General features: G+C 41.4%; 1 protein-coding gene across 8 annotated transcripts in view; it reads left to right on the forward strand.

The window, feature by feature from the left end:
• HIPK1 (homeodomain interacting protein kinase 1) overlaps positions 1-27,958 on the forward strand; it is a 504,680-nt gene that overhangs the window by 427,941 nt on the left and 48,781 nt on the right. For 5 of the 8 annotated variants that reach the window (XM_069238723.1, XM_069238721.1, XM_069238722.1 and 2 more), the window contains one exon: positions 13,236-13,370. The exons of the other annotated variants lie outside the window; for them this stretch is intronic. In XM_069238723.1, the coding sequence (XP_069094824.1) occupies positions 13,236-13,370 (135 nt within the window). The remainder of the gene's footprint in view (positions 1-13,235; positions 13,371-27,958) is intronic. 8 annotated transcript variants of the gene reach the window in all.

Raw genomic sequence — 27,958 nt, forward strand, 5'->3', positions numbered from 1 at the left:
ATAAAGCTGATTTTTATCTTAATTTAGACAAAAACTTCTATCTTACATACAACCAGAGTTGCGTTGAAAAACAGTACTTTCAATGGTGAAACGATTGCATTGAAGTAAATGGGGAAAATCACAGTGTGCAATTGGTCACTTCTGGGGTGAGCTCTGATGGAACTAACTTGGCGTTAAAGCCTCAACAGTCAGTTTCTAGTTACCTTGCATAGGGAGTCTGGGTGCAGAGGTGCTCTAGCTGTCCTTGGTGATGACGGGATCCATGGGCGCTGTCAGAATTGAAGCAGTTGACCAAAGCACACTTTGGAGTGGACTTACACTCTATCCTTGGAAAGTAGAGACCTTTGGGGTCCAAGGACCTGGGTTCTACAACTTGGGCTTCGCCACAATGTCCGGCAGCTCCAGGTGCAGACATAGCCTTGCATCTGTCAATCACGGGACTGGTTCGCCAATAATGCTATGCTGCTTCACTTGAAGTTGCCTCCTTCAGGATGCAGGATCTCTGAAGTGGGGTCGTTGCCGACCTTGTTCACTATGCTCGGAACCACTCTGGAGTCAGTGATGTCTGAAAAGCCGTTGGTTACCGGGCTGGCGACAGACAAGCCTTGGCAACAGTAAAAGTAGTCAACTGTTACTTCGCCGGCTGGAGGTCGTCCAGAAGGGGATAGCGTCTCGAAACCTGGTGAGAGCCTCACTACCACTCCCGGGGTGAAGGTCACTGACTTTCTTTTAGTTCACTCAACAGGGTCACAAAATGTTGCACTTCTTGTGACACAGCACAGTGATTCTTCTGCAGGTTGCAGGTGACTGGTTCCACCAGTCACGGGAGTCTTCTTTAGTTTCTGGCGTTACCTGGAGTCCCTCTTGCTGGGAGCATCAAGTTTCCACCACAGGCACACATCGATCACACAGTTCCAGTATATAGTCTCCCAAGGGCACTGAAGTGTCCTCTTTTTGCACGCCGACAAAGTTCCCGGTCCTGTTGACGACTGCATCGTCTTGTGCCTCTTCTCAGATTCAAAGTCAGAGCTGAGGTTCTGGTGCCAGGAAAACCCCTCTAATCCTGGCATACAGGCGTTAAGGGTGTGAGGGACGGTGGCCAATGGGCTACTGGTCCCTGTGGCTAGTCTGCCCCTAAAGTGAAGACTTCTTGTGAGAGTACGTCACTTTTCTACCCAGAACCCACTATTTCTAAGATATGCCAATATAGCAAAGCCTTTCCATGGCTGTACAGACCTCCTTGCCTACCCTAAATGTGTGGCTAGCCTTTTGGAATTGTACGCCTCCTGAACAACTAATTTTCCCGCATGTCAGCCTAGATAGGGCGGGAAGGGCTTTGTCCTCACTTGGGGGACAAAGGATTACACATCAAGGGCAGTGAAAACATTTGAGGCTCACCACCTTCATTGCTATAAACACTAGCCATCCTGGAAGGGAGGAGGTGTAACCTCCTTCCTGCCTAGGTCCTCTCTCTCCATCCTGGGGAAAGTGATAGCACGACCAGCAGGAGGGCAGACTTGTCTTGGTGGCAAATGGCTTAGAAGTCCCACCAAGGCAAGAGAAGGTGCAATCCTCTAAGGACGCCACCAGGGTACATGCTAGCTAATTGTGGATGAGAATCGTGCTCAGGGTTAAAAGCACATTGTTTGATACCAAACACGTGGGGAATCGGCCGGGCCATCCTGGAGCTGGGCGTCTGGGGACTGCCCGGGTGCCACTGCATGTTATCCTATGGATCACCAGTCACTTATGATAGCGTTACGATTGAAATGCTATTACAGGGTCATATATGCTCGTGCATATATGTTCACACTTGTGCAGCTTGCCTCCTGTGCTATAGGAGGTCTGCCTTAGGGTGGATTGACCTGTGCTGTGGGCAGTGAAGGGACTCTGCCTGCATTTGGTGTGGGCAGAGTCGAACTCAAGCAGACAAGCTGCTTGTGCAGGCCAACATGGCAGCTCTACAGGCTGTGCTTTTACTTGAGTCACACAGGGTGGCACAATCAGTGCTGCAGCCCTAGTGACCCTTTTACCATCCCTACCCTGGGTACCACTGGTACCATTTACTATGGCCTTACAGGGGTGGTAAAGACCCTGCCAATTGGGTTTGCAAAATCTCTGTACAATCTAAGGGAAAGACCACTGGTACTGGGGTCTGGTTAACAAGCCTCAGTCTCTTTCAGGTCAAAAGCAACTGCATCCAGCCACAAAAAGTGGGAATTGACCATCCAAAAAAGGGACTTTACAATGCCAGGCTTTACTGGCTGGCTAGATATGACCTGGAGGAGCTCCTCCAATTTCTCCAAGATGAGCACTGCAAAAGAGGGCAACAAATTGTTGCTGAGGAGCAAACAATCTCAAATAATTCTAACCGTTGTGCCCTGTATGCTGCATATACAGCTGCATGCAACATCAATACAAGTGTACTACCAAGAAGGCGCGCGTGGCTCTGCTGCTCTGGTTTCAAACCAGAAGTACAGCAAGCAGTCCTTAACATGCCCTTTGATAAGGAGTATCTTTTGGCCCTCAAATAGATACTAAGAAGCTAAAAAAAAAAAAAAAAACAGACACAAATACAGCAAAGGCCATGGGTGCTCTCCAGTCCCCCACACAAAGGAGCACTTTTTTTTCGTCCCACTTATTGGAGGTGCCTACAGATCCTTGTCCTCTGAGGCATCTCCTTCCCTATCCAGACAGCCTCCACCCTCCTATTCCAGAGGTTTCTGTAGGTGGTCCTACAGAGGCAACAACAGTAAGGGCAGAGGTAAGAGCACTGCCTCCCGATGGCTCTTCCTCCACTGCAAAGCAGTGACTACCTCCATCTTTCCCCGTGCATCTACACCTGTCGGGGGACACCACCAAAGCTTTTATTTAGAATGGGTCAACATCACCACGGCCCAATGGGTCCTTTCCCTTATTCAACATGGTTATTGTTCAGAGCTCATTACCACCCCGTCACATATTCACCCCTGCACTCTCACACAAACACCTCACTCTTCTCACACAAGAGGTTCACTCTCTTCTCTTCAAAACGGGCATCAAGTCACAGGTATATTCTCAGGGGTTTCTTCTCTATTCGTCCTCATTGACAAAAAGAACGGCTCTCTCAGACCTACCAATACTTCTTGTCAGAACACTATTACCTGGTTACTATTCAGGATGTTTTTCCGCTTCTGCAGCAATGCGACTTTTACAGTTCTTGACCTAGAGGACGCCTACTTTCATGTTCCCATCCACCCTGAGCACCGAAAATACATAAGGTTCGTTTTTGCAGGCAAATATCATCATTTCAATGTTCTGTCTTTTGGGGTCACCATAGCTCCGAGTGGCTTTTAGCAGTAGTTGCTCTACACCTCAGAAGACAAATCCACATATTTCCTTTCCTAGGAGACTGGTTTATCAAAGCCAGAACCCTACAACTGTGCCAGTATCACACCAGTTGACAGTGCATCTCCTTCACCCTCTGGCCTTAATACTCACCTTTTTCAAATCCCACCTTCAACCCCTTCAGATAAAGCCTGATCTAGGAGCTATTCACAATGCAGAGTTGTGGCTAGCGTACTCCAACCTGGCCGCGTTCAGATTTTTGAGTCTCTTCTCCAGTTTCAGGAGGATCACTTGTACACAGTCAGGACTATTGTGCCCCTTTAGGAATGATGGCGTTCTGCATTGCTATCGTTCCCCATGCCAGGTTCCACATGCGTCCCCTACAGCAGTGTCTGCCTCATCAGTGGTCTCAGTTAGAGGGTCACCTGGAAGATCTGCAAAGGCAGGATACCACCAACCTATTGAAAGGGTGGCCTTTCTTAACCCTGTGTCTCAGGTTATACTTACCACAGATGCATCATTGATAGGGTGGGGTGCTCACCTTCAAGACCTCAAAGTACAGGGCCTCTGGGATAGCTGTCACTAGTCCTTCCATATCAGTTACCTTGAGCTTCACACAGTGTGTCTAGCCCTGAAAGCATTTCTTCATCACCTATCTCAAAAGGTTTGTCGCAGTCCACACAGACAATATGCCAGCCATGTATTATCTACGTGGGGAGGGGGTGCATGGTTGTCGCAACTCTCTCAAACAATATGGAAGTGGGCTCTTCACAATCACATTGACCCGGGTGGCCGAGTATCTCCCAGGAATGGACAACGATTTTGTAGACCATCTCAGCAAGATGCAGCAACAAGTCCATGAATGGGAACTCCACCCACAACTCCTTCAAAGATACTTTGCAAAGTGGGAAACTCCTCAGGTAGGCCTTTTTGCCACAGCAGGAAACGCGAAATGCCCAAGCTTCACCTCCAGGTATCCACACTCTTTCCAAGAGCAATGCTCTATGGATGAACTGGTCGGGGATATTTGTTTGCACTTTTTCACCTCTCCCTCACATTCTATTTCTGTTTCTCAGGATCTGGCAAACGTCTCTCACCATGATCCTTGTAGCTCCTACTTGGGCACGTCAGCCATGGTTCACCGCACTTCTGAACCTATTAGTAGTTCCCCACGAGAAGCTTCCCAACAGGCTGGACCTTCTCACACAAAATCAAGGGCAGATCTGGCATCCAGGCCCCACGTCACTCAACCTTGCGATATGGACCTTGAAGTCCTAGAGTTTGGTTACTTAGGATTGCCTGCGGAATGTATGGACATTCTCAGGGAAGCTCGTAGACCCACAACTAGAGCATGGTATGCTGCTAAATGGAAACCTAAACATATTAACCCTATCAAAGCTATTCTTCAATACATCATTTATGTGCTCCATTTACAACAAGCAAATTTATCTTACATTTCAGTTTGCCTACATCTTGCAGCTAAAGCTGCATATCTACAGAACAAACAACATAGTTCTTTGTTCAGAATCCCAGTCCTTAAAGCTTTTGTGGATGGCCTTAAAAGGGTAATTCCATCCAGGGTGCTTCTTGCAGAATCCTGGAACCTCAATATTGTGCTTACCAGGCTCATGGGCTTGTTGAGGATTGTCTTTCTCCATCTGCTGTGCATGACTTCATACTGGAATACCAGTCAGATGCAGGTTTGCTGATGATAGTACTTTGAAACTCTATGGTAGTTTGTTAGAATAGGTCTTTGAGGTAATATGTTTTTATCCTTTATTACTGTTCCTCTTGTGTTTTTAAAATATTTTTGTTTTTTAGATTAAATCTTGTTGATAAAAAAGGACATATTCTGAAATCTTTATACTGCTTTTTTGCAGCATGAATCTTTTCTGAATTCACATTCTGTACATTGTTCCGCCATCTAGTGGTTGGGTCTGGAATTTTCCAACAATTTTTTCATCATCTTTAGTTCTTTCTTATTTCTTGCTTTTGTTGTTGTTGTTGGGTTTTGATGGATCTTCCCATTTGGTGCTTTCTGTGACGCAGTATCTCCTTTTCTGGAAGCTCTTACTTTTTGTCGCCATCTTCATATTCTTTTTTTTCCTCCGTTGGGTCTGGAAGCTTGCTGAAGCAAGACGGTTTTTGGGAAGAAATTCCAGAAAACCGTCATCAGTCGTTATCACTGACGAAGATGTACGGGAGGAGTATATAGAGAAGCAAGAAGAGTTTGAAAGACTTTTTGAGAATGCCCATTCAGGGGGTTGTCAGCAGAGCCTATATGTAGAAGACACCCTTCCAGTTTTGCGACAACTGCTACCACACGTTCTTCTGGAAGTACAACCACCCAGTCTGCAATCTGTCGTCCTCTCGACCACAAAAGTGAGGACTGCAAAGCCTGCTCAGTCTTCTCATTGAAGAGACTGAGGGAGAGAGAGAGATAGAGGCCAGCAGACACCACCATTCCTAAGGGACCTGGGCCTCTACACAAAGAGGACAGTGTCACCGAGGAATCAGATGGAGAGATGTCAAAGGGAAAATCGTCAACATCGAAGGTCAGGGTACTAAGAAAACAAAGAAACTAGAGGTAAGAGTGTCATCAACCTCAAAAAACAGCCAGTCATGTAGATCAGACACAAGGGCCTCAAAGGGAGCCTAAACGTCATAGAGTTGGTGACTGCAGGTATGCCCTGACCAAAAAGCCCCTTGGATCGCTCGGGGACTCTGCAGGAGGACTTGACAAATCCAAGATGTCAAAAGACGGTTCAGACGTCAAAAATTGACAGACCGAGATGTCTTAGAAGGACTCTTCGATGCTGAAGGGGAAGACACCAAGTATTGACGCTGAAGAGAAGGCAGCAGCAATAGAGTGGCAGAGAAAACATCTTGAAGCCGAAATGGCTGTCCTCATTCAGAAAAAGAGGAACTTCTGAAGCCTAAAGGGGTTCTACATATCCCAAAACACTTTGATGCCGAAAGAGCACAAGGAGAAAGAGGTCGAAGAAATTGAGCCTCCCCTTACTCCTGAGCACCAAGAAGAGGGAGAAGGCCTTTTCTATTTGGAAGAGGAAGAATAGTTGGCTGAAACATATCAGGGCTCAGAAGCTGTGTATGTGGAGCAGTGGCAGGATCTGGCTACAGAAATCCCAGAAGAAGGTGGTAGACAGTTACCCCTCAAGGCCCTCTTCCCCCCAACTACATAGGTATATATAACCAGGTCATTAAATATGCAGCTGAGAAGTGTGGGGTACACCTGGAGGAAGAAAAGCCTCGATCCTGATTTTTTCTGGAAACTTTATAATGCCTACGCAAATCAGGAGCCAGTTTCTACCAATGCTTCCCAGTGTCCAGGACCAGGGAAGAGAAGCCTTTAAAGAGCCTGCTACTTGTCAAGATGTGATTCCAAGAGCGGAGATAAAAATACAAACATTCATCTAAGGATCCGGTGTGTATATATAAAAGAAGCAGTGCTTGCAGATTCCATGATTGTGGAAACTGCAAGAAAAAGGCCAATTTTCTGTTAACAGTAGGGCCACCTTCAGTAAAAAGAAAGCAAGAAGATGAAGCTCATTTAGAAGAAATTCGAGCTCAGCACAGCCAACCAGTGATGCATCGCAAATTCTAATGTACTGCTTAATCGCCATGCATATCAGCACTGGGAAGGAATTGGGGAGCTGATGAAGCACCTCCCAGAACAATCCAGAAAAAGGGCAGCACACTTAATGGATAACGGCAAAACATTGCCAACTCATGTATAAACTCAGCTTAGGCTGCTGCTTAAACATCTAGCTGACAAATGATGATGGGGTAACACTGAGAAGGCACTTATGATTAAAACTCTCAGGATTCAAGCCGGAAGTACAGGCCAGCATTCTCAACATCCCATTCAACAGTAAACAATTGTTTGGTAGTACAGTTGATGACAAACGTGACCAGTTAAAGGACAATGAAACTGTTAAATCTATGCCAGCATTGCAGTTTCAAAGAGGATTGTGCAGAGGAACAGCACCATCTTGCAGGCCCACAAGGAGAAGAAGTTTCCAGATGGGATCTTCACATCAAGGCTTTTCAGGGAACCAGCCAGTCAGCTTTAACCCAACAAGGTTGGCAACATCAACAACAAAGCTGAATGCCTTTTCGTAGAAGGGCAAAAGAAGGTGTCAACCACACAAAGGGATCTACTCTCACACATGTGACTCTGCAAACCTAACACACCTCTCACAGACAACCTCATGGAGAGGCAAGGACAAGGAACAACAAAATAAAAAAAATTCTTCAGGAGTGAAGGAAAATAACATCCGGGAAATGGATACTAAATTCGGATATTGCATAGCATTTCTAAAATTCCCTCCAACAATCAGGCCAAAGAGAAAAGAAGAAACATCACATCTCCCCAAGAAGGTGGAAGAATTACTGAGGAAAAAAGCAATTGAGAGGGTTCCAAAAGAAGAAAGATAGCACAGGAAACCACTCAACTTACTTCCTAATTTCCAAAGTAGGTGGCACTATGACCAGTTTTAGATCTCAGATTCATAAAGAAGTTCCTGAAGACTCAAAAATTAAAAATGACAACAGTACAAGAGTTACTCCTGCCATTACAAACAGAATACATGGCAACAATAGACTTAAAGGGCATCTACTTGCACATACCAATAAATGTCCAACACACAAGACTGCAAAATTCACTACCAGTTCACAGTATCAGCATTTGGAATAATATCAGCTCAAAGAGTGTTCAACTGTTTAGTAGCAGCTGACCTGAAGAGTCAGGGCATACATGTTTATCTAGACCACTGGTTGGTAAAGACAAATTCTTACAAAAAAATTAAGGAGACATACAGCAGGCAATACAGACATTAGTCTCACTAGGATTTTCAATAAACATAGAGAAATCATCCCCACAGCCAGAACAGGAAAATATATTTATTGGAGCAAGAACAAACTCAAATCAGGAAAAGGTGTTTCCCAACAAGAAGAGAACACAATCATTGATTGTGTTCACAAGCACTGAATTTTACCAGAAGGGGCAAGCTCTGACAGTGAGGTCGGTGGAGAGACTTCTAAGGAAAATGGCATTATGCGTTCCCCCTAATCCCATAGGCGAGACTTTACATGACACCAATTCAGAAATTGTTAGAAAACTAATGGTCACAGACAACAGGAAGTTAGGAGGATCTAGTGGTTGTCATACAAAAAAATACAGAAGGAAATAGCATGGTAGAACAGGTCGAATATAACTCCAGCCATGAAATTTCAGCAACCAACTCCATCAGTAACAATTACAACAGATGTCTCAAATATGGGATGGGGCGCACACATGAATTTGCTCAAAGTCAGAGAAGTTTGGAAGGGTGCAGTTCAACAAATCAACATCCTAGAACTTAAAATAGTATTCCTAGCCTTAAAAGCCTTTTAGAGGCGGTTTTTAGGGAGATCAGTATTAATCCAAACAGACAACACTAAAGCAATGGTTAAAATTAGTAAACATGGAGGAACACAGTTCCTTCAATTATCAAAGCGAGTCCAAGAAGTCTGGAATTGGGCATTACAATGGAAGATAACATTAACAGTGATCCACCTTTCGGGGAAGGACAATACAGAAGCAGACAAGCTCAGCAGATAGGCATCTTGCTCACATGAATTGGAACTAGATCAAAAACCAGTCAAAAGGATCCTTCAGAAGTTGGGAACTCCAACAAAAATCTTTTTGCAACGCTAGAGAACACAAAATGCCAAAGCTTTTGCATCCAGACAACCTCACCACCAGTGTGTGGGGAATGCTGTGCCAATAAACTGGTCAGGGACATTGCTTACGCTTTTCCCCTGATACCACTGTTACACAGGGTGATGGTACAATGCAAAGGAAGCAAGATGATTCTAATCCTAATTGCCCCCCAATGGGCAAGACTGACTTGGTTCTCAGAACTAATACAGATGGCAAAAGGAAACATTCAGAAACTGCCAGGGCAAAAATACCTGTTATCTATGGAGAAAGCAAAAGTTTTTTGCCCAGAACTAGAAGCCTTGAGCTTAGCAGCTTGGCTCCTGAGGACATAGATGGCTGTGCTTAGAGAGTTAAGAAGGCCTAAATGGAAATTATACTCCTTATGGTGCCTTAAAAGGGGGTTGTTAAGGAAAAATACAAAAGAATCAACATTGCTAAAGTGCTTAGCATATTTGATAAACTGCAAGTTAACATATGCCTCTCAAAAGTACTTCTGGAGGCAATAGTTGCTTACACAAGGGGCTGCATAGGGAGACGTTTTTCACAGCACCAGTAATAAAACGATTCTTAGAAGGAGCAAAAAGAATTGCACCACCAAGAAAGGTACCTACACCATTATGGAACCGTAATCTGGTGTCACATCAGTTAATAAAGCTGCTCTTTGAGCCCTTGCACATAGTTTCACAAAAGATGCTCAAACTAAAGACAGCTCTACTGGTGCCTATCACTTTGCTCTGGAGAGTGAGCAAGATACAAGCACTCACAATTCAGGAACCATATATGCAAAACCACAAGGACATGATTATTATGAGAACAGATCCACAGTTGTTTTTTTAAAAACCAAAAATAGTTTCACAATTTCATATAAGCCAGACTATTCAAATACCAAGTTTTTTTCAAAAACCCAAAAGATCAGCAGAAGGAGCCTTGCTTACATTGGTTGCTAGGCACACAATAATGTACTACATGAAAAGAACAAAACCATGCAGAAGGACAAAACAGCTGTCTCCTTTGCGGAAAACAACATGGGGAAGCCAGTAACTAAAGGTACAGCGGCCATATGGATCCCTGAAAATATTCAGATATGTTACACATATTCTGGGGAATATTTGAGCTCAAAGCCAAGGGCACAGTCAACCGGGAAAAAGGAGCAATCAGTTACTTTCTAGCAAACACACCATTACAGTATATTTGTATGGCATCCACGTGGTGATCAACACACACACTTTCACAAAAGACTACTGTATAGACGTTCAAATGAGCCAAGAAGCCCAGGTGGATCAAAGGGTACTAAAACATCTATTTACAAATGTAAGTCAATCTTGACCCCAACCACTGCACATGAAATATACCACTACCTAATCTATGCACAGCATGTGAATCCAGAAAAGATTAATGCTGCAAAAAGAATAGTTTTACCTGTAGGTGTAGTTTTAAAGCTTGAAGAATTTTCTTAATTCACATGCGACCCACCCACCTCCACCAAAAAGTTGGAAGAATTAAAAAAAACAAAAAAAACACGAAGATGGCACCAAAACGTGGGAGCTTCTGGAGGACATCAAAGGAAGCACCAAATGGGCGGTTCCTTTAACGTCCAACAACAAAAACTATAAAAAATAAAGAGAGGATGAAAGAAGACGAAAAAAGTTGGAAAATCCCAGACCCAACTGCTAGATGATGGAATAATGCGCAGCATGTGAATCCAGAAAATTCTTTAAGCTGGAAAACTATACCTACCGGTAAAAAGAACTAATCGTTCTCTTTTGTGACTGAATGAATAGATGGCACAAATTTTCGCTATAAAACACCTGTTTTAACATGATTTTGTGTTAATTTTTATTTTTTTTGCCACAGTATATCCAGACATTAGTACAAGTTTTCAATGGTATGATGTCAAGAAAAGAACTCAAATGATAAAATCTAGCCCACTTTGAGTATGCAGGTCTCTAATCTGTTCTGAATGTGGACTTTTGTCTGATAAATGTTAGAATACCTTAGACCGTGTTTGTCTCCCGTATTTTTTGTTGAAAGATGTGTGCAGATCAAACACATGTACTAAGAGATTTGAATTGGCTTAACTTAGGTTTTTGCTTCTTACATCTAAAAAAAGAGAAAAAAAGCAGTATCTTCATTTATCAATGACATGTGCATTGATAGCATGCTTAAAGAAATAACAGATAGAAGAAAGATGACAGTAAAGGCTGTACCAGATTAAATAACGTTTATAAGCTAACTTGTACTAAGTAGAGAAAGCTAAATTGAACTTCACTTGTCTCTTAAAAAGTTTAGAAAATATTGAGACCTTGTCACACGTAGTTTTTGCATCTGAGTGTGAGGTAAGCCTTCCATTTTTGGCAAAGTATGGGCTACCACTTCTGTGCTTTTGTTTTCAGCTTTTCTTTTTCAGTTTGACAAAATGTATTTTCTACTTGGAATTTGAGGTAAACTAATACCAAAATGTGAATTCATGTGCTCTGCTGGCTGAAAATACCAAACTGGAACAGACCCGCCATCCAGTTTTTGATGTTTTGTGTTGGAGTACCATGTTCAAGAAGTATTTTTTTGTGTCTTAGATGAGACTGATGTCAGTCCTCTGAGGCTTCTGACAAAGCAGTTCTATCAAATTTGAAACAGAAGTGTTTGTTCCCTATCATTTTTGCAAAAACTCGAAATTTTAGTAGCGTTTTTATGTACATGGCCACTTCCTTTATTGTTTAGTCTTGTAATCTAGATAACTAGTTGTTCTTAAATTTTCCATATGTTTTAGTTTTCCTTGTTTGGATGGTTCATATTTGTCTTTTTGTGTTGTGTACTCGATTTGTTCAATGTTTAAAAACTAGCTATCACCACAGAATAGTTTGTTCATTTTTAGCTTGTTTTTTGTTTTTTATACCATCACCTTACCAGATTTTAAATGTTTTTAAGAAGAGGACTAGGGTTCTGAGAAGGGGAGGTTTAATGACATAAATCCCTTGTGAGCATTGTTTTTCCAAGAAGTGCTGACAGTAAGTCTTGGAGTTTTGACAGTCCCATATAATACCCACACATATGCATATCAGAGAGCCCAAACACCCTGTTATGAATTGTTTGCCATAGCCTGGCAGCATCACTGAGCATAGGGAGAAATATGTGCCTTCAGTGTATATTAGATGAACATATTGTGGGCCCTCTTAGCGTAGGTACTTTGTGAAATTAATAAGCCTCCAGAGTTTTCAATCGGAATCTTTTTAAGCATTTAATAGCCCCCCATGCACCATACGTTATTAGAAAGAGCAAGATAATATTGCAGCCTTGTCTAAGCTTAAAAAAACAAGTCTAGTCTTCAAACTTAAAATAATGTACATTTTTGATGGAAAAGTACATCCACTGCTAGTGTTTCAGTTAAAAATGTTTTATATGATATAAACATCTGACAGTGATGTAAACAGTTGTAAAAGTGTTTCGCCTTGGAAAAATAGGTTCTGTGGCTGTACAGTATTTTGCATTGGACAAATGGGTAGTACTTTTAACAAAATGGATGACACGAAGTGCCGACTGCTTAGGCAAGTTTTTGCCAAAATGTCTCTCTTCTTTCACAAATGTAAAGCTTGTAAATGCACTTAACTCATGTATTATTAAGGACATAAATAGATATATCTGTCCTGTCCTACAATACCTACAACCATATAAAATAATTTTTAAAGTCCCATGTGCAGGTAAACATAATCTGGCAAAGTGGCTAACTGTCCATTGATTTGGTTGATTGGAATTCTGTTTATGAAATTGAATATCCAATAATGTTTTATCTGGTGCTGTTTGCAAGAAGTCAAAAATATGTTTTTTGAATGAGTGATGCATTCCTGCAAAGGCAGGAAAAATAATAGTTTTGCATTTGTGCTACCATAATGTTTAACTTTGAATAATTGTTATTCTGTAGAATGGATGAAAACAGTTTATTGATGGCAGTTAATCACTTCACAATTCCAAATGTGCTTATATGGTGTATATGTCATCAATAAACAGATGTATCTGCATTGCAAAACTTTTGATCTTCTCCAACTACCTTTTCAATCTCTTGATTACTGCCAAGAAATCTATAATATCATGCGATCGTTAGAAGCACAACCACAATATCCCTTCTGTTAAACCCAAATAATCTGCCTGAATCCATATTGTTTCACTCACTGCCTAATCTACATTTCAGGGAAGCTGTACACCACTAATGGTAGCAACTCTTCATCCACACGTAGCCACCATCACACCGCAGTATGCGGTGCCCTTTACCTTGAACTGCGCTGCCGGACGGCCGGCGTTAGTTGAACAGACTGCTGCAGTACTGGTAAATGCCTCACTTGATTGTCTACACTAACTGATTTTAATTTGTTTCTTTCAATACTTCAAAATCACAGCGGGCATGGAAGCATGTGCCATCTTGTGGCTGACTTTTCGCTACATCCTACGCAACTCATTTTTTAATGCCTTGTTTGCCTTCTCAACATATGCTGATAACTTTTCTCGCTGGTGTTTTATTGTGCATTTTAAGTACTAGCCCACAAAGGGCTGCACATTTGCTTTTCCTTTGTTTTGCTCATCTAGGTCTTGTTACTGCGATTAATTTGATTTAAAGATTTTTGGACCTTAGTCTCGTAACGATAATTTATGTTTAGGTTTGTGCCCAAAATAAAGGACCTCCCCTTCAGTATGTCGAGTCATAGAATTATTAAATTTGCTGGATCCCCCGTGAGTTATATATGCAAGCCACCCACTATTTACTTAGGAAGTTTCCATGCCATAAAAGAAAGTTTTAAATAACACGGACTGTCATTGCTACTCTTTGCTAACTGGTGGGTTAAACAAAAATCTATTCGATTGCCTAAAAAAGCAGCTGCTCATGTGATCTTGTAATGTTTCATCTTTCTTCATGAAAGCCGATATTTTCTAACTGCCTAAATTAAATTCTTTAATATTACTAAGCATTGAGTGCAACACCTGACTGAAAAACCTAATCAAATTGTGAAATTAATGTAGTTTTTTGTTCTAATATCATTTTGTTTGCCCAAGAGATATTTGTTTGACATCTTAATTAAGGAATTAGAATCTCTTTCCTGAGCCACTGTCATGATCACAGGAATTGAATCGTATACTGCTCAATAAGAGTCCTCAGACCTCACACATTCAGTAAATTCTCTTGCTTCCCTACTTACCCTCCGTTTCAGCTGACTGTGGAACCTGTTTCTGTCACAGTCCAGGTAAAAGCTATTCTTCTTGAAAGGGTTATTTCCTGTAGGGAGCTATGGAGGGTTCCAGTTCTATAGCATTCTGCTGTGCAACTGTTCCCTCCTCTACCATGTTCATTTTCACTCTACTTTTTTGGCTATTGGGCAAGTGACCCTTGTGTACTGTTCTTTCTTTTTGTACATAGTCTAGAAAAATATATATTTTAATTGCATTGTCAATATAGGGATTAGCTACAGTAATATATTTTTTAAATAACAAAAATAAGGTTTACACTTTAAAATAAGGTTTACACTTAAAAAACGTTTGTGTTCCTTTTTACTCCATCTTTGAATGCCCTTTGCGATAAGGCTTCTTGCCATTTACAAAATGCACTATTCTGTTTTGGGCAGATGGCTTTCAACTTTTACAAGCCCTGTGTTTATCTGTCTTGTGATGGTTAATCTGGTTACAAGTTGCCAGTTTAAACTGGAGTAGCAAAAAAGCACATGCTTACTTCTGGGAGCAGTAGAATAAGGACCATGTAAGAACACTGACTCCTCTCAAATTTATCAAGTGAATGGCAGAACAGGCATCCCTTTAGTTATGCACTCTGTTAAAATATCACACAGTTGTTAAGGCTGACACGCCATGAGTATTTTTAAAAGGATATGAAAAAAAGTTCGTTTTTATTACCAAACATGCTTTTGAAATCACTCAGAGCATGATTGCCTTCTGCAGCCTGTGAATTTTTAAAATTCATTATGATGTGCTCTTTTCTTCAAACCATCAACTTAATAGTGTTATTCCCTTAGAAGGTTTGTAATTGATCTTATGAGCAAATATGGTGTAAGTCAGTAAGAGTTTGACAAATATTGACATTTGGAGCACTCAAAGGTTTATCTCAGGGATACATTGAAAGCATTTTTGTGTTACATTTACATGTTATACCTTGCTTAGGTGTTGGTTTCGTTTTTGCTTTCTTTTTCATCTCCACTAGTCTGCATCATTGAGATAGTTATCAAATAAGAAGTAATACATGTGCATATGTTTGTCATTTTTTCAGTGTCCATTTATAACTGATGTATTCCAAATCTACTTTTGTAGGCACAGTACATGCAGAGAGATTTCAAGTTATTGTTTTTTCAACCCTCACTTTTTACAGGCTTGCAAATTTTGTCTCTTAAAGTTTATCTGATCATTTGGTTAAACTTGCCGCTTAGATGTGTGAGATTGTTTATCTGTTGATATTGATATGGTAGTTTGATTACTTGAAGCCAGCTTCTTTAAATATAGTTAATTAGTTCTGTGACTTGGTGATATGTTTTCTCAATCCCTATGATTAACCACTTTCTGTAACTAATTGTAAAAGGTTACAACACATGCCCTGCTCCTATTGAGCAAGCACAGGCCAGAAGTCAAAGTGTTGAAATAATTTTTGAAGTTTGTTGACTAACTAACAAAATCACCTTGCATGGCGTTAATCTATAAAGACCAAGGCCTAGATGAGCAAAACAGAGTTAAGCATTATTGTGTCCCTTTTTGGATGTTCTGTTTAGGGATGTACTATTTACAATGGCAATCTACTGTATGACCAGGTGGACCACAAGCCATGGTGATATGTTCTCTCAAAGTATTGTTGTTGGCACTTATCAGCAAAGACCAATGGTTTTAACTTGGGTTATTTCCCTTAAACACCAGAAATATTTAAGGATTTTCAGATAGCTTATATCTAATGCTTTTAAACATTTGTTGCATGTAAGATTCAGGTGCTTATGCTTTCTTTGTACCAACTAAACACAAGCAGATCTTTTTATTGCTTCAGCAGTCGAGGTACTCTCAACACTTTACATAAGTCTTTCTGCTCTCTTTTGATTGTCTTGCAACTTTTGCACCTCTTTGAATTTATTTTTGTTACATATGTGGATTCTGCTTCCACCAGTGGGAAATTTACAGGAACTTTGTCATTAAGGTTTACGGTGAGCCTAAAGTTTGCACTACATCCTTAGTTGTGAAAAATTCTTCCAGGGGAGGAGAAATGTAGTCATTTAAATTGGACAACATGTTGCAAACTTGTTAAAATACATAACCCAGGGAAAATTCTTCTGATACATTTAATTTTAAATTCTGCTGTTTTCGGCATTGTCGCTGGATACAAGCAAAGCATTGAACTACATTTTACTTAAGAATCAGCAATTTGTGGCGAGCACGTTAGAGTAGGGCTAGGCTTGTTAAAAAACCTTTGTTAATGTATACGTTGTTTCGTATGTGTATTCTATCATCAGCAACCAAGTTTGACTTTTTTTCATTCTTGCAGATTTAGATTTAATAATTTTCTATTACATATTCCCCGGCCTTTTTTTTTTTCTTCCCATTTTACTGGTTCTTTCCTGGACAAATATAGCCGTCATTGTACAGCAGAATGTGTCATAGTATTTAGATGAATTAACGGAATAATTTTTACTTTAATGTGCCTACTTGCCAGGGACTCCTATTAAGTTGATACAATTGCTCCTACCATTAATATTGATGTAAAGGTTGAAATTACAAATTAACTCTGCCAAAATGTGTCTAAACTATTGAAATTCACACACGGAGAACGGTCCTCTCGGTGACCTCCAAAGTCCAAAAAGATTGGTTGTGTTTTTGGTCAAGGAAGTGCCATTAAAGTCACGTGGCAGAATTGTGCGCTGGTCAGGACATTTAAAAACAAGCATTGGCAATGCCCAAACAGCTGGCCTTAAACGGTTGCTGTATGGTAGTGTTGAACATTATAAGTAAAGGGCATGGGAATGAATATGTGTGCTGACACAAAGAACTGTAGAATATCATCGGTGAAGATTTAAAGGTCAAGCGACAGTTCCATGTAAGTTAATGACTGCCCCACTCCAATCTGTGGGTGCATCAGAAAAACAACACAAATTATCTAGTTAACTAGGACACTTCAGTAGCATTATAATGTCTTGTATGTACCTCTTGAAGTTCAAGCTTAGGCCACTGGATTAAATAAACACAATGATCACAGTTGACGGAGGATAAGACCTTTTTGTGGAAGCACACATCTGCCTAGTCAAAATATGTACTCCTAGCTCCTACCCTGTCGGGGCAGCCAAAAGCCCCTCTCCAGTGATGCTCATATAACTGTTTGGCAACAGCTGCGCTAGCAAACCAGACCGTAAAAAGCTGATAGGTCTTTGTTGCAGGGGTTTGTGTTTATATAATTGCAAGTTATTTCAAAACACCTATATAATAGTAGCTAGATTAACAAATAGTGAAGGCATTTAGCTTTCAGTACATCAATATTGATATTATCATCTTAGTTAAAATCTATTGCATAACTTTAAAACACATTGGAGGTGAAAATGTTTTGAAAGCATGTATATCTTATTAGCCAAATCCAAGTTTTTCTTTTCAAAAGTACCACCATCTTATTATCAACCAGTCATTATTAATTTACATTACAATAACAAAACAAAATTACAAAAACATATAACTTGTAGAATAAATGTAAATATTGTCATAAGATTAATCTTCATATTTTACAAACAAGTAAACTTGGGGCCACAATTTGGACACCTTGCAATGACATGCAGAAGTAAAACTGTCCAAACACGTAATGCATACTAATAAATGTTCTCTCCAAATCCTTGATTTCTAGTTTCCTTGGATGTCCATACATTTATATTGAATTAACCTTTTTACCCCACAAATAGGTAGTCCATTGATTTATAATTAGAGTTGTAGCTGTCATTTGTAACCCACCTAAAGTTCATATTTTTCTTATGAGGTAGCATGTGTCTATGTATTTGTGGGTATATGTGTATGTGTGTGTGTGTATGTATATATATATGTTCAATGGCATGTGTAGCTGCAGATACACATGCTGTACACATGGATTCCGACATCTAGTGTTGCGCTCAGAGTGTTAAAAGTTGTTTTTCTTCAAAGAAGTCTTTTAGAGACACAGGATCAAGTGACTCCTCCTCTTCAGTTCCATTGCGCATGGGCATCGACTCCATTGTTAGATTTTCTTTCTGCCGTCGGGTTCTGACGTGTTAACTCTCGCTCCGAGATTTCAATTCGGGAAAACTTTATTTTCGTCAGTATTGCATCGATCGCGTTAATAATCTTCCATCGACACAGCAGTACCGTCGGGAAACAACTTTGTTTGCCCTTCGGGCGCGCACGCCCAACACGGGCCTATTCAGCAAACCTTGTGGAGAGACTCATGGATCGGACTCCATTCCGATTCTGCCATGGTGCCACGCGAAGTACCCATACACAGACCAGCATCTGATTTGCAACCTCTACCTTTCTCTAGACCATCAGGAGGAAAACTGCGAGGCCTGTCGATCCTTTCCGATCAAAAAAGACTTCAAGAGACAGAAGAGCAAGAAGGCTCGAAATGGTGTCGAAGAGTGGAGAACATTTCAACGTCGAAGAAGAACTACTGTAGACAGCGGTCTCAGTCAGAGGTAGCAGTCTCAGTCAGAGATTCGGAGTCAGAGTAAGAATCTGAGGAGGACAGACCCGTCACAACCGGCCAGCATGTGAGTACGTCTGCCCCTGCAACCTCACATAACAAAAAACAGAAGGCCTTGGGTGTGCCACTGCCGGAAGGCCATGGCTTGGCCCGAAAAAAGACTGTCGGTGATCGACCCTCCAGTTCGGCATCGAAAAAGGCCACCCCTCCGAAAACCTCAGAGTCGGCAAAAAGCTCCATTTCAGACTCCAGTAAACAGCAATTTTCGGAGTCGAAAATAAGAAAACCTGTTTCAGAGCCGAGACCTTCCTCATCATTTTCGATCCTGAAAAAACACATTTCGGAGCTGAAAAAAATGGCATATTCAGAGGAACACAGACTTTCTAAAAGACTTAAAGCCAGAAAACCTCTGAGGAGGAGCCAGAGGTCGAACCAGTACTTCAAATTATGGATGAGAGGCAGTCCAGGATCCACATCCATAAAGAAACAGGGATAATTATCACAGCACCTCCTTTAAAAACAAAGCGAAAGCTGGCACTTCAGGAGGAATTGGACACTATGCAGCCCCCTGCTAAAGTGCCAAAACAGAAAGAGAAGCCAGCACCGCCTCAGTCTTCTCCTCCTCATTCTCCACACCCACCTACCTCTCTTCAGATAAGCCCTACACCAATGCATTCTCCAACTCATTCCTATGACTCACAACAGGACACTGTTGATCCATGAGATCTTATGACCCTGATCCCATCCCAAGCAACGATCCAGACAGCTACCCCTCTAAACCATCGCCACCTGAAGATATTACTGTATAAAACCAAGTCAGTTAGGGCTGCATCCTATAATGGGGTTACAATGCACACAGAACCACTAAAAGAGGATTTTTTATTCAATACATTATCCTTAACTCATTCTAGATACCAATGCTTCCCGATGCTCCCAGGCATGGTAAAACATGCAGATCAAATTTTTAACGAGCCGGTGAGAGCACGCATTATAACACCTAGAATAGAAAAAAAGCACAAACCTGCACCTTCTGACCCTGATTATATCACCCATCAGGTACCACCTGATTCAATTGTGGCTAGTGCTGCCAGGAAGAGAGCAAATTGCCAGTCTTTAGCAGACGCACTCCCTCCTGATAAGGAAAGCGGAAAATTCGATGCTGCAAGAAAAAGGGTTACATCCCAAGTAGCAAACTAATGGAGAATAGCAAATTTACAGCACTACTAGCTTGTTATGATAGAGCCCATTGGGACGAGATGCAAGATATAATACAGGATCTCCCCAAAGAACACCAAAAAAGGGCTCAACAGGAAGTGGAAGAAGGGCAAGCTATTACAAATAACCAAATAAGATCTGCCCTAGATGCAGCAGATACAGCTGCAAGGAGTGTCAACACAGCAGTCACTCCTCGTAGACTTGCATGGCTCTGATCTTCTGGATTCAAGCCAGAAATACAACAGGCTGTGTTAAACATGCCCTTCGATTAAAAAAAATAAATAAATATATATATATTTTTGGGCCAGAAGTAGACACAGCAATAGAAAAGCTACGAAAAGACTCCGACACAGCCAAGGCAATGGGTGCACTCTATTCTACACCATATAGAGGGTCATTTCGTAAAACTCAGTTTCGAGGTGGTTTCAAACCACAGCTGTCAGAGGCATTAACCTCCCAAACAAAACAGCCTACCAAACACAGTACCAACAATGTGGATTTAGAAGCACATATAGAGGACAATCCTCTAGAAATAGAGGAACATTCCAGACCTCTAAGCAGCCTGAAACACACCCAAAACAGTGACTTCCCTCACTGTCTTCCACTCCACACCTCTCCTGTGGGGGGAAGACTACAACAGTTCCACACACATTGGCAAAATATCACCACAGACAACTGGGTGCTATCAATTATCCGCAATGGTTATTGCCTGGAATTGATAAACATTCCTCCAACTATTCCACCAAGGTTTCACAAACTAACCACAGAACACACAATTCTGTTACAAGAGGTCAAATCTATGCTACTCAAACAAACAATAGAGTTAGTTGCACAGTCTCAGATAGGAACAGGAGTTTATTCACTATACTTTCTAATTCCCCAAAAAGATGGCAACCGCGGGCCAATATTAGACCTCAGGCCCCTCAATCTTTACATCCTGTCAGAACTTTTTCACATGGTAACTTTACAGGATGTTATCCCACTGCTACAAAAATGAGGTTTTATGACAGCTGTAGACCTCAAGGATGCGTATTTTCCACATACCCATCCATCCTGCCCACAGAAAATACCTCAGGTTTTTCATCCAAGGAAAACACTACCAGTTCAAAGTGTTACCCTTTCGAATAACAACAGCGCCAAGGGTATTCACAAAGTGCTTGGCAGTAGTGGCAGCTTACCTAAGAAGACAACATAAACATGTCTTTCCATATCTAGATGATTGGCTAATAAAATCAAGCAGTCGTACACAATGCTAAAATCATACACGTTATGTAATACAAACCTTACACACACTAGGTTTCTCAATAAACTACCATAAATCACACCTTCAACCAGCACAACTACAACCGTATTTAGGTGCGATACTAAATACTCAACAAGCTCTAGCATATCCAAACAAACAAAGGATACAAGCTTTCCAAAATCTAATTCCACAAAGACAACCGATACACTGTAAGATTTGTCATGAAAATTTTAGGAATGATGGCATAGTGCATTGCGATTGTTCCACATGCAAGATTAAACATGCAGCCTTTACAACAGTGCCTTGCACAAAAATGATCACAGGCACATGGTCAACTCCAAGATCTAGTGTTGATAGACCGCCAAACATATATGTCCCTTCAGTGGTGGAATTCTACCAATCTAATCAAGGGGCGGTAATTTCAAGACCCTGTGCTTCAGACCATAATTACAACAGATGCATCAATGATTGGTTGGAGAGCTCACCTAAACAATCACAACATTCAAGGACAATGGGATGTCAAACAGAAACTGCTACACATAAACCACTTGAAGTTATTAGCTGTCATTTCTAGCCCTCAGCTTTTCAACCTCTTCTCACACAGAAGAATGTTCTTATCAAAACAGACAACATGACAACCATGTATTATCTCAACAAACAGGGAGGGACACATTCATCCCAACTGTCCCTTCTAGCCCCAAAATATTGGAAATGGGCAATCCACAACCAAATTCATCTATTAGCACAGTACATCCCAGGGATAGACAATCAGTTGGCAGGTATCCTCAGCAGAAATCACAAACAAACTCACAAAAGGGAGATTCATCCTCATGTACTTCAAAAGTGGGGAACACCAAACATAGACCTGTTCGCAACAAGCGAAAACACAAAATGCCAAAACTTCGCATCCAGACGCCCACATACCCTATCCAAGGGCAATGCTCTATGGATCAGTTGGTCAGGGATATTTGGGTATGCTTTCCCCCCTGTCCAACTCCTTCCGTTTCTAGTCAACAAGTTGCATCAAACTTCACTCAACATGATACTCATAGCACCAACATGGGCACGTCAGCAGTGGTACACAACATTACTAGCTCTATCTGTAGTACCACACTCCAAACTCCCATGCATACCAGGTCTGTTGACACAAAACAGAGGTCAAATCAGACATCCAAATCCCAATGCTCTCAATCTAGCAATTTGGCTCCTGAGGTCATAGAGTTTGGATATTTACAACTCCCATCAGAATTTATGGAAGTTATTAAACAAGCAAGAAAACCCACTACTAGACAGTGCTATGCAAACAAATGGAAAAGATTTGTATATTACTGTCAATCTAAAAATATAGACCCTCTTACAGCATCAATACGAGATATTGTATGCTATCTACTTCATTTACAAAAATCAAATTTAGCATTATCTTCCATAAAAATACATCTGTCTGCAATTTCAGCATATTTACAAAATATACAGCACAGCTCCTTATTTAGAGTTCCTGTCATTAAAGCTTTCATGGAAGGCTTAAAACGCATCATTCTATCCAGAACACCGCCAGTTCCATCTTGGAATCTAAATATAGTGCTTACAAGACTTATGGGTCCACCATTTGAGCCAATGCCACTCGTGTCAAATTGAATTTCTAACATGGAAAGTTGCCTTCCTAGTGGCAATTACTTCTTTAAGAAGAGTAAGTGAAATCCAAGCCTTTACTCTTAAGGAACCTTTGTTCCAAGTACACAAATATAAAGTTGTACTAAGAACAAATCCAAACTTTCTACCAAAAGTTGTATTGCCATTTCATATTAATCGAACAGTGGAACTGCCAGTCTTCTTTCCACAGCCAGATTCTGTGGCAGAAAAAGCTCTACATACATTGGACATCAAAAGAGCTTTAACGAACTATGTAGACAGAACTAAAGAATTTAGAAAGACTAAACAACTCTTTGTAGCTTTCCAACAACCACATACAGGCAATCCGATATCAAAACAGGGTTTAGCAAGATGAATTGTAAGGTGCATCCAAACATGCTATATCAAAGCAAAAAGACAGCTTTTAATTACTCCCAAAGCACATTCTACACGAAAGAAAGGTGCAACAATGGCTTTTTTAGGGAATATACCAATGGCTGAAATATGTAAAGCAGCTACATGGTCAACAACCCATACATTCACTAAACACTACTGTGTAAACGTATTATCACAACAACAAGCCACAGTAGGTCAAGCTGTTCTAAGAACATTACTTCAAACAACTTCAACTCCTACAGGCTAGCCACCGCTATTTTTTGAGAGGACAAACTGCTTTGTAGTCTATGCACAGCATGTGTATCTGTAGCTACACATGCCATCAAACGGAAAATGTCACTTACCCAGTGTACATCTGTTCGTGGCATGTTCTGATGCAGATTCACATACACCCTCCGTCCTCCACGGAAGCCTGTAGTTTAAGTTAACACATTTGTATATAAATTTACATTTGCATGGACATCTCTTACTTTATACCTATGTACTCTATTGCTCCTTCCTTTACCCTCTGCGGGGAAACAATCTAACAATTGAGTCGATGCCCATGCGCAGTGGAACCGAAGAGGAGGAGTCACTCGATCCCGTGACTGTAAAAGACTTCTTCGAAGAAAAACAACTTGTAACGCTCCGAGCCCAACACTAGATGTCGGAATCCATATGCACAGCATGTGAATCTGCAGCAGAACATGCCACAAACAGATGTACACTGAGTAAGTGACATTTTCCATATCTTGCACCAAGTGGTGGTCGCCACGGAGTAATTATAGTTAGGATAGTTAGTTGCTCCTGCCCGGATGAAGCATGCAAAAAGCAGCTTCTCCCTATGGGCGGGAGCATTCCCGGCTCCTGCATCATGGTTGGGAACCAGCTGGTGCCGCAGGGGCCTGTGGTTTGGCAGCCCCCAAGTTGTTTGTTGGTGGGTGCACCGGGGCAATCTGTTATATAGAGATCCCTTGGGGATAGGGACCCCGGGCCAAAATAAGCTCAGAGAGTGTTAAAATAAGGTAAGGCCTCAGAGGATGGGGTGCCTGGGACCTAATGAGACTCAAGGGAGGGGTGGCATGGTCCCTCTCCCAATTATTATAGTTGACCCCCGGAGCCGCAGAAGGCTCGGTAGGGGGCCACCCAGCCCTATCTCCTTAGTTTTCAATATTGGGGGGATGGGGACCTCAGGGCCTTTTAAGGCATGGGGCGGGGGGTTGGTGCGTGGCCCCCCTCCTTTTTTTGTTGACTTTGACCCTAGGAGGACATGGTCTTCAGGGCTTATAAAGGCCTGGGGAGGGGTACTACTCTCCTCCTCCTTTAAAATATTTTGGCCCCATGGGATGGAGTCCTATGGGCACAAAGGCCAACCCTATGCCATGTTGCCAAAGACTGCCTGTGGCATGAAGTTGGCTGCCTGTGGTGGGGTGGCTAGTGGAGAATACTGAGTTGGCTGCAGGCCAGGCCCTGTGGCCAACCCCCCCTGCAATGCAAAGCCAAAGGTCCTGCACAGCATGGGGTTGGCTGCCTCTGGGGAGGTTGGGCATGGTCTAGCTGCAGGCCAGGCCTTGTGGCCAGCCCTCGTCACACACTTTCAAAGGCCCTGCGCAGTGTGGGGTTGGCATGTGCACAGCGTGGGGTTGGCTGCCTGTGGAGTGTTGGCTTTACATATGTTAATACATTTTACTTCACTTTAAAAAGACCCTAGATGTAGGAAGTTCGCTCTGTATATACTATTTCAAAGTAAGAAATCCAAGGGTTCCCCTTAGAGGTAATATAGTGGCAAAATTAGATAATTCTAATGCTCTATTTTGTGGTAGTGTGGTCGAGCAGTAGGCTTATCAGAGGGTAGTGTTAAGCATTTGTTGTACACACACAGGCAATAAATGAGGAACACACACTGAGACATAACTCCAGGCCAATAGTTTTTATATAGAAAAATATATTTTCTTAATTTATTTTAAGAACCACAGGTTCAAGATTTGAAGTAAATACATAAAATGCAAGGTACTCCACACAGGTAAGTTAGGAACTTTGAATAAAAGCAATATCATATACAGTCTTTGTAAAAATGGCAAAAAGCTATTTTAAAAGTGGACACTGTGCAAAAATCAACAGTTCCTGGGGAGGTAAGTATTGGTTAGATTGTGAGGTAAGTAAGACACTTACAAGTCTCAGTTCCTGGGCATAGGCAGCCCACCATTGGGCGTTCAAGGCAACCCCAAAGTTTTACCACAGCAGCAGCTCAGAGCCGGTCAGGTCAGGTGCAGAGGTCAAAGGGTATTCACAAAATGCCTTGCAGTAATAGCTGCTCATATCAGGAGACAGCACATGCACGTATTCCCTTACTTAGATGATTGGTTAATAAAAACCAGCACTCAACAACAGTGTCTTCTACACACCAAATACGTCATAGAAACCCTTCACAAACTAGGGTTCTCCATAAACTACCAAAAATCACATCTACAACCGTGTCAATACAACAATACTTAGGAGCAACAATCAACACCAGAAAAGGGATTGCCTCTCCAAGTCCACAAAGGGTACAAGCCTTCCAAAATGTAATACTAAACATGTACCCAAACCAACACTATCAAGTGAGGTTGGTAATGAAACTTCTAGGCATGATGTCTTCATGCATAGCCATTGTCCCAAACGCAAGACTACACATGCGGCCCTTACAACAGTGTCTAGCAACACAATGGACACAAGCACAGGGTCAACTTCAAGATCTAGTGTTGATAGACAGCCAAACACACTCCTCGCTTCAATGGTGGAGTGCTATAAATTTAAACCAAGGGTGGCCATTCCAAGACCCTGTGCCTCAATACATGATCACAACAGATGCTTCCATGATAGGGTGGGGAGCACACCTCAACCACCATATTATACAGGGACAATGGGACGTTCAACAAAAGCAACTGCATATAAATCATTTAGAACTGTTAGCAGTGTTTCTAGCATTGAAAGCATTTCAACCGCTAATAGTCCACAAACACATTCTTGTCAAAACAGACAACATGACAACAATGTATTATCTAAACAAACAAGGAGGGACACACTCATCACAACTGTGTCTCTTAGCACAAAAGATTTGGCATTGGGCGATTCACAATCACATTCGCCTAATAGCACAGTACGTCCCAGGGATTCAAAACCAGTTGGCCGACAATCTCAGTCGAGATCACCAACAAACACACAAATGGGAAATTCATCCCCAGATACTACAAACTTACATTCTACGCTGGGGAACACCAGAAATAGACCTATTCGCAACAAAACAAAACGCAAAATGCCAAAACTTTGTGTCCAGGTATCCACACCCTTAGTCCAAGGGCAATGCGTTATGGATTAGTTGGTCAGGGATATTTGCTTACGCTTTTCCCCCTCTCCCACTCCTTCCTTATCTGGTAAACAAATTGAGTCAAAACAAACTCAAACTAATAGCACCAACCTGGGCTTGCCAACCATGGTATACAACAATACTGGACCTGTCAGTAGTACCTCTTATCAAACTACCAAACAGACCAGATCTGTTAACTCAACACAAAGAACAGATCAGACACCCGAATCCAGCATCGCTCAATCTAGCAATCTGGCTCCTGAAGTCTTAGAATTTGGAAATTTAGACCTTTCACAAGAATGTATGGAGGTCATTAAACAAGCTAGAAAACCTACTACAAGACATTGTTACGCAAACAAATGGAAAAGGTTTGTTTATTACTGCCATAATAATCAAATTCAACCACTACATGCTTCCTCCAAAAACAATGTAAGCTACTTATTACACTTACAAAAATCTAAACTAGCTTTTTCTTCCATTAAAATACATCTCACAGCAATATCTGCCTATCTGCAGATTACACATTCAACATCACTCTTTAGAATCCCAGTCATCAAAGCATTTATGGAGGATTTAAAAAGAATCATACCCCCGAGAACACCAGTTCCGTCGTGGAACCTCAATATTGTATTAACACGACTAATGGGTCCACCATTCGAACCCATGCACTCTTGTGAGATACAATACTTAACCTGGAAAGTAGCCTTCCTAATAGCTATCACATCTCTTAGAAGGGTAAGTGAAATACAAGCATTTACTATACAAGAAACCTTTATACAAATACATAAAAATAAAGTGGCTCTCCGGACAAATCCAAAGTTCTTACCAAAAGTTATATCACCGTTCCACCTAAACCAAACAGTGGAACTCCCAGTCTTTTTTCCACAACCAGACTCAGTAGCCGAAAGAGCCTTACATACGTTAGACATTAAAAGAGCACTAATGTACTATATCGATAGAACAAAACAATTTCGCAAAACAAAACAATTGTTTCTAGCCTTCCAAAAACCTCATGCAGGAAATCCAATATCCAAACAAGGCATTGCCAGATAGATAGTGAAATGTATTCAGACCTGCTATATTAAAGAAAAAAGAGATCTACCTATTACACCAAAGGCACACTCCACTAGGAAGAAAGGTGCCACAATGGCCTTTCTAGGAAATATACCTATATCAGAAATCTGTAAGGCAGCCACATGGTCTACGCCTCATACATTCACAAAACATTACTGTGTAGATGTGTTAACAACACAACAGGCCACAGTAGGACAGGCTGTATTACGAACATTATTTCAGACAACTTCAACTCCTACAGGCTAAGCCACCGCTTTTGGGGAGATAACTGCTTACTAGTCTATGCACAGCATGTGTATCTGCAGCTACACATGCCATTGAACGGAAAATGTCACTTACCCAGTGTAC

The sequence above is a fragment of the Pleurodeles waltl genome, chromosome 6, assembly GCF_031143425.1.
Source record: "Pleurodeles waltl isolate 20211129_DDA chromosome 6, aPleWal1.hap1.20221129, whole genome shotgun sequence".
NCBI classification, from domain to species: domain Eukaryota; kingdom Metazoa; phylum Chordata; class Amphibia; order Caudata; family Salamandridae; genus Pleurodeles; species Pleurodeles waltl.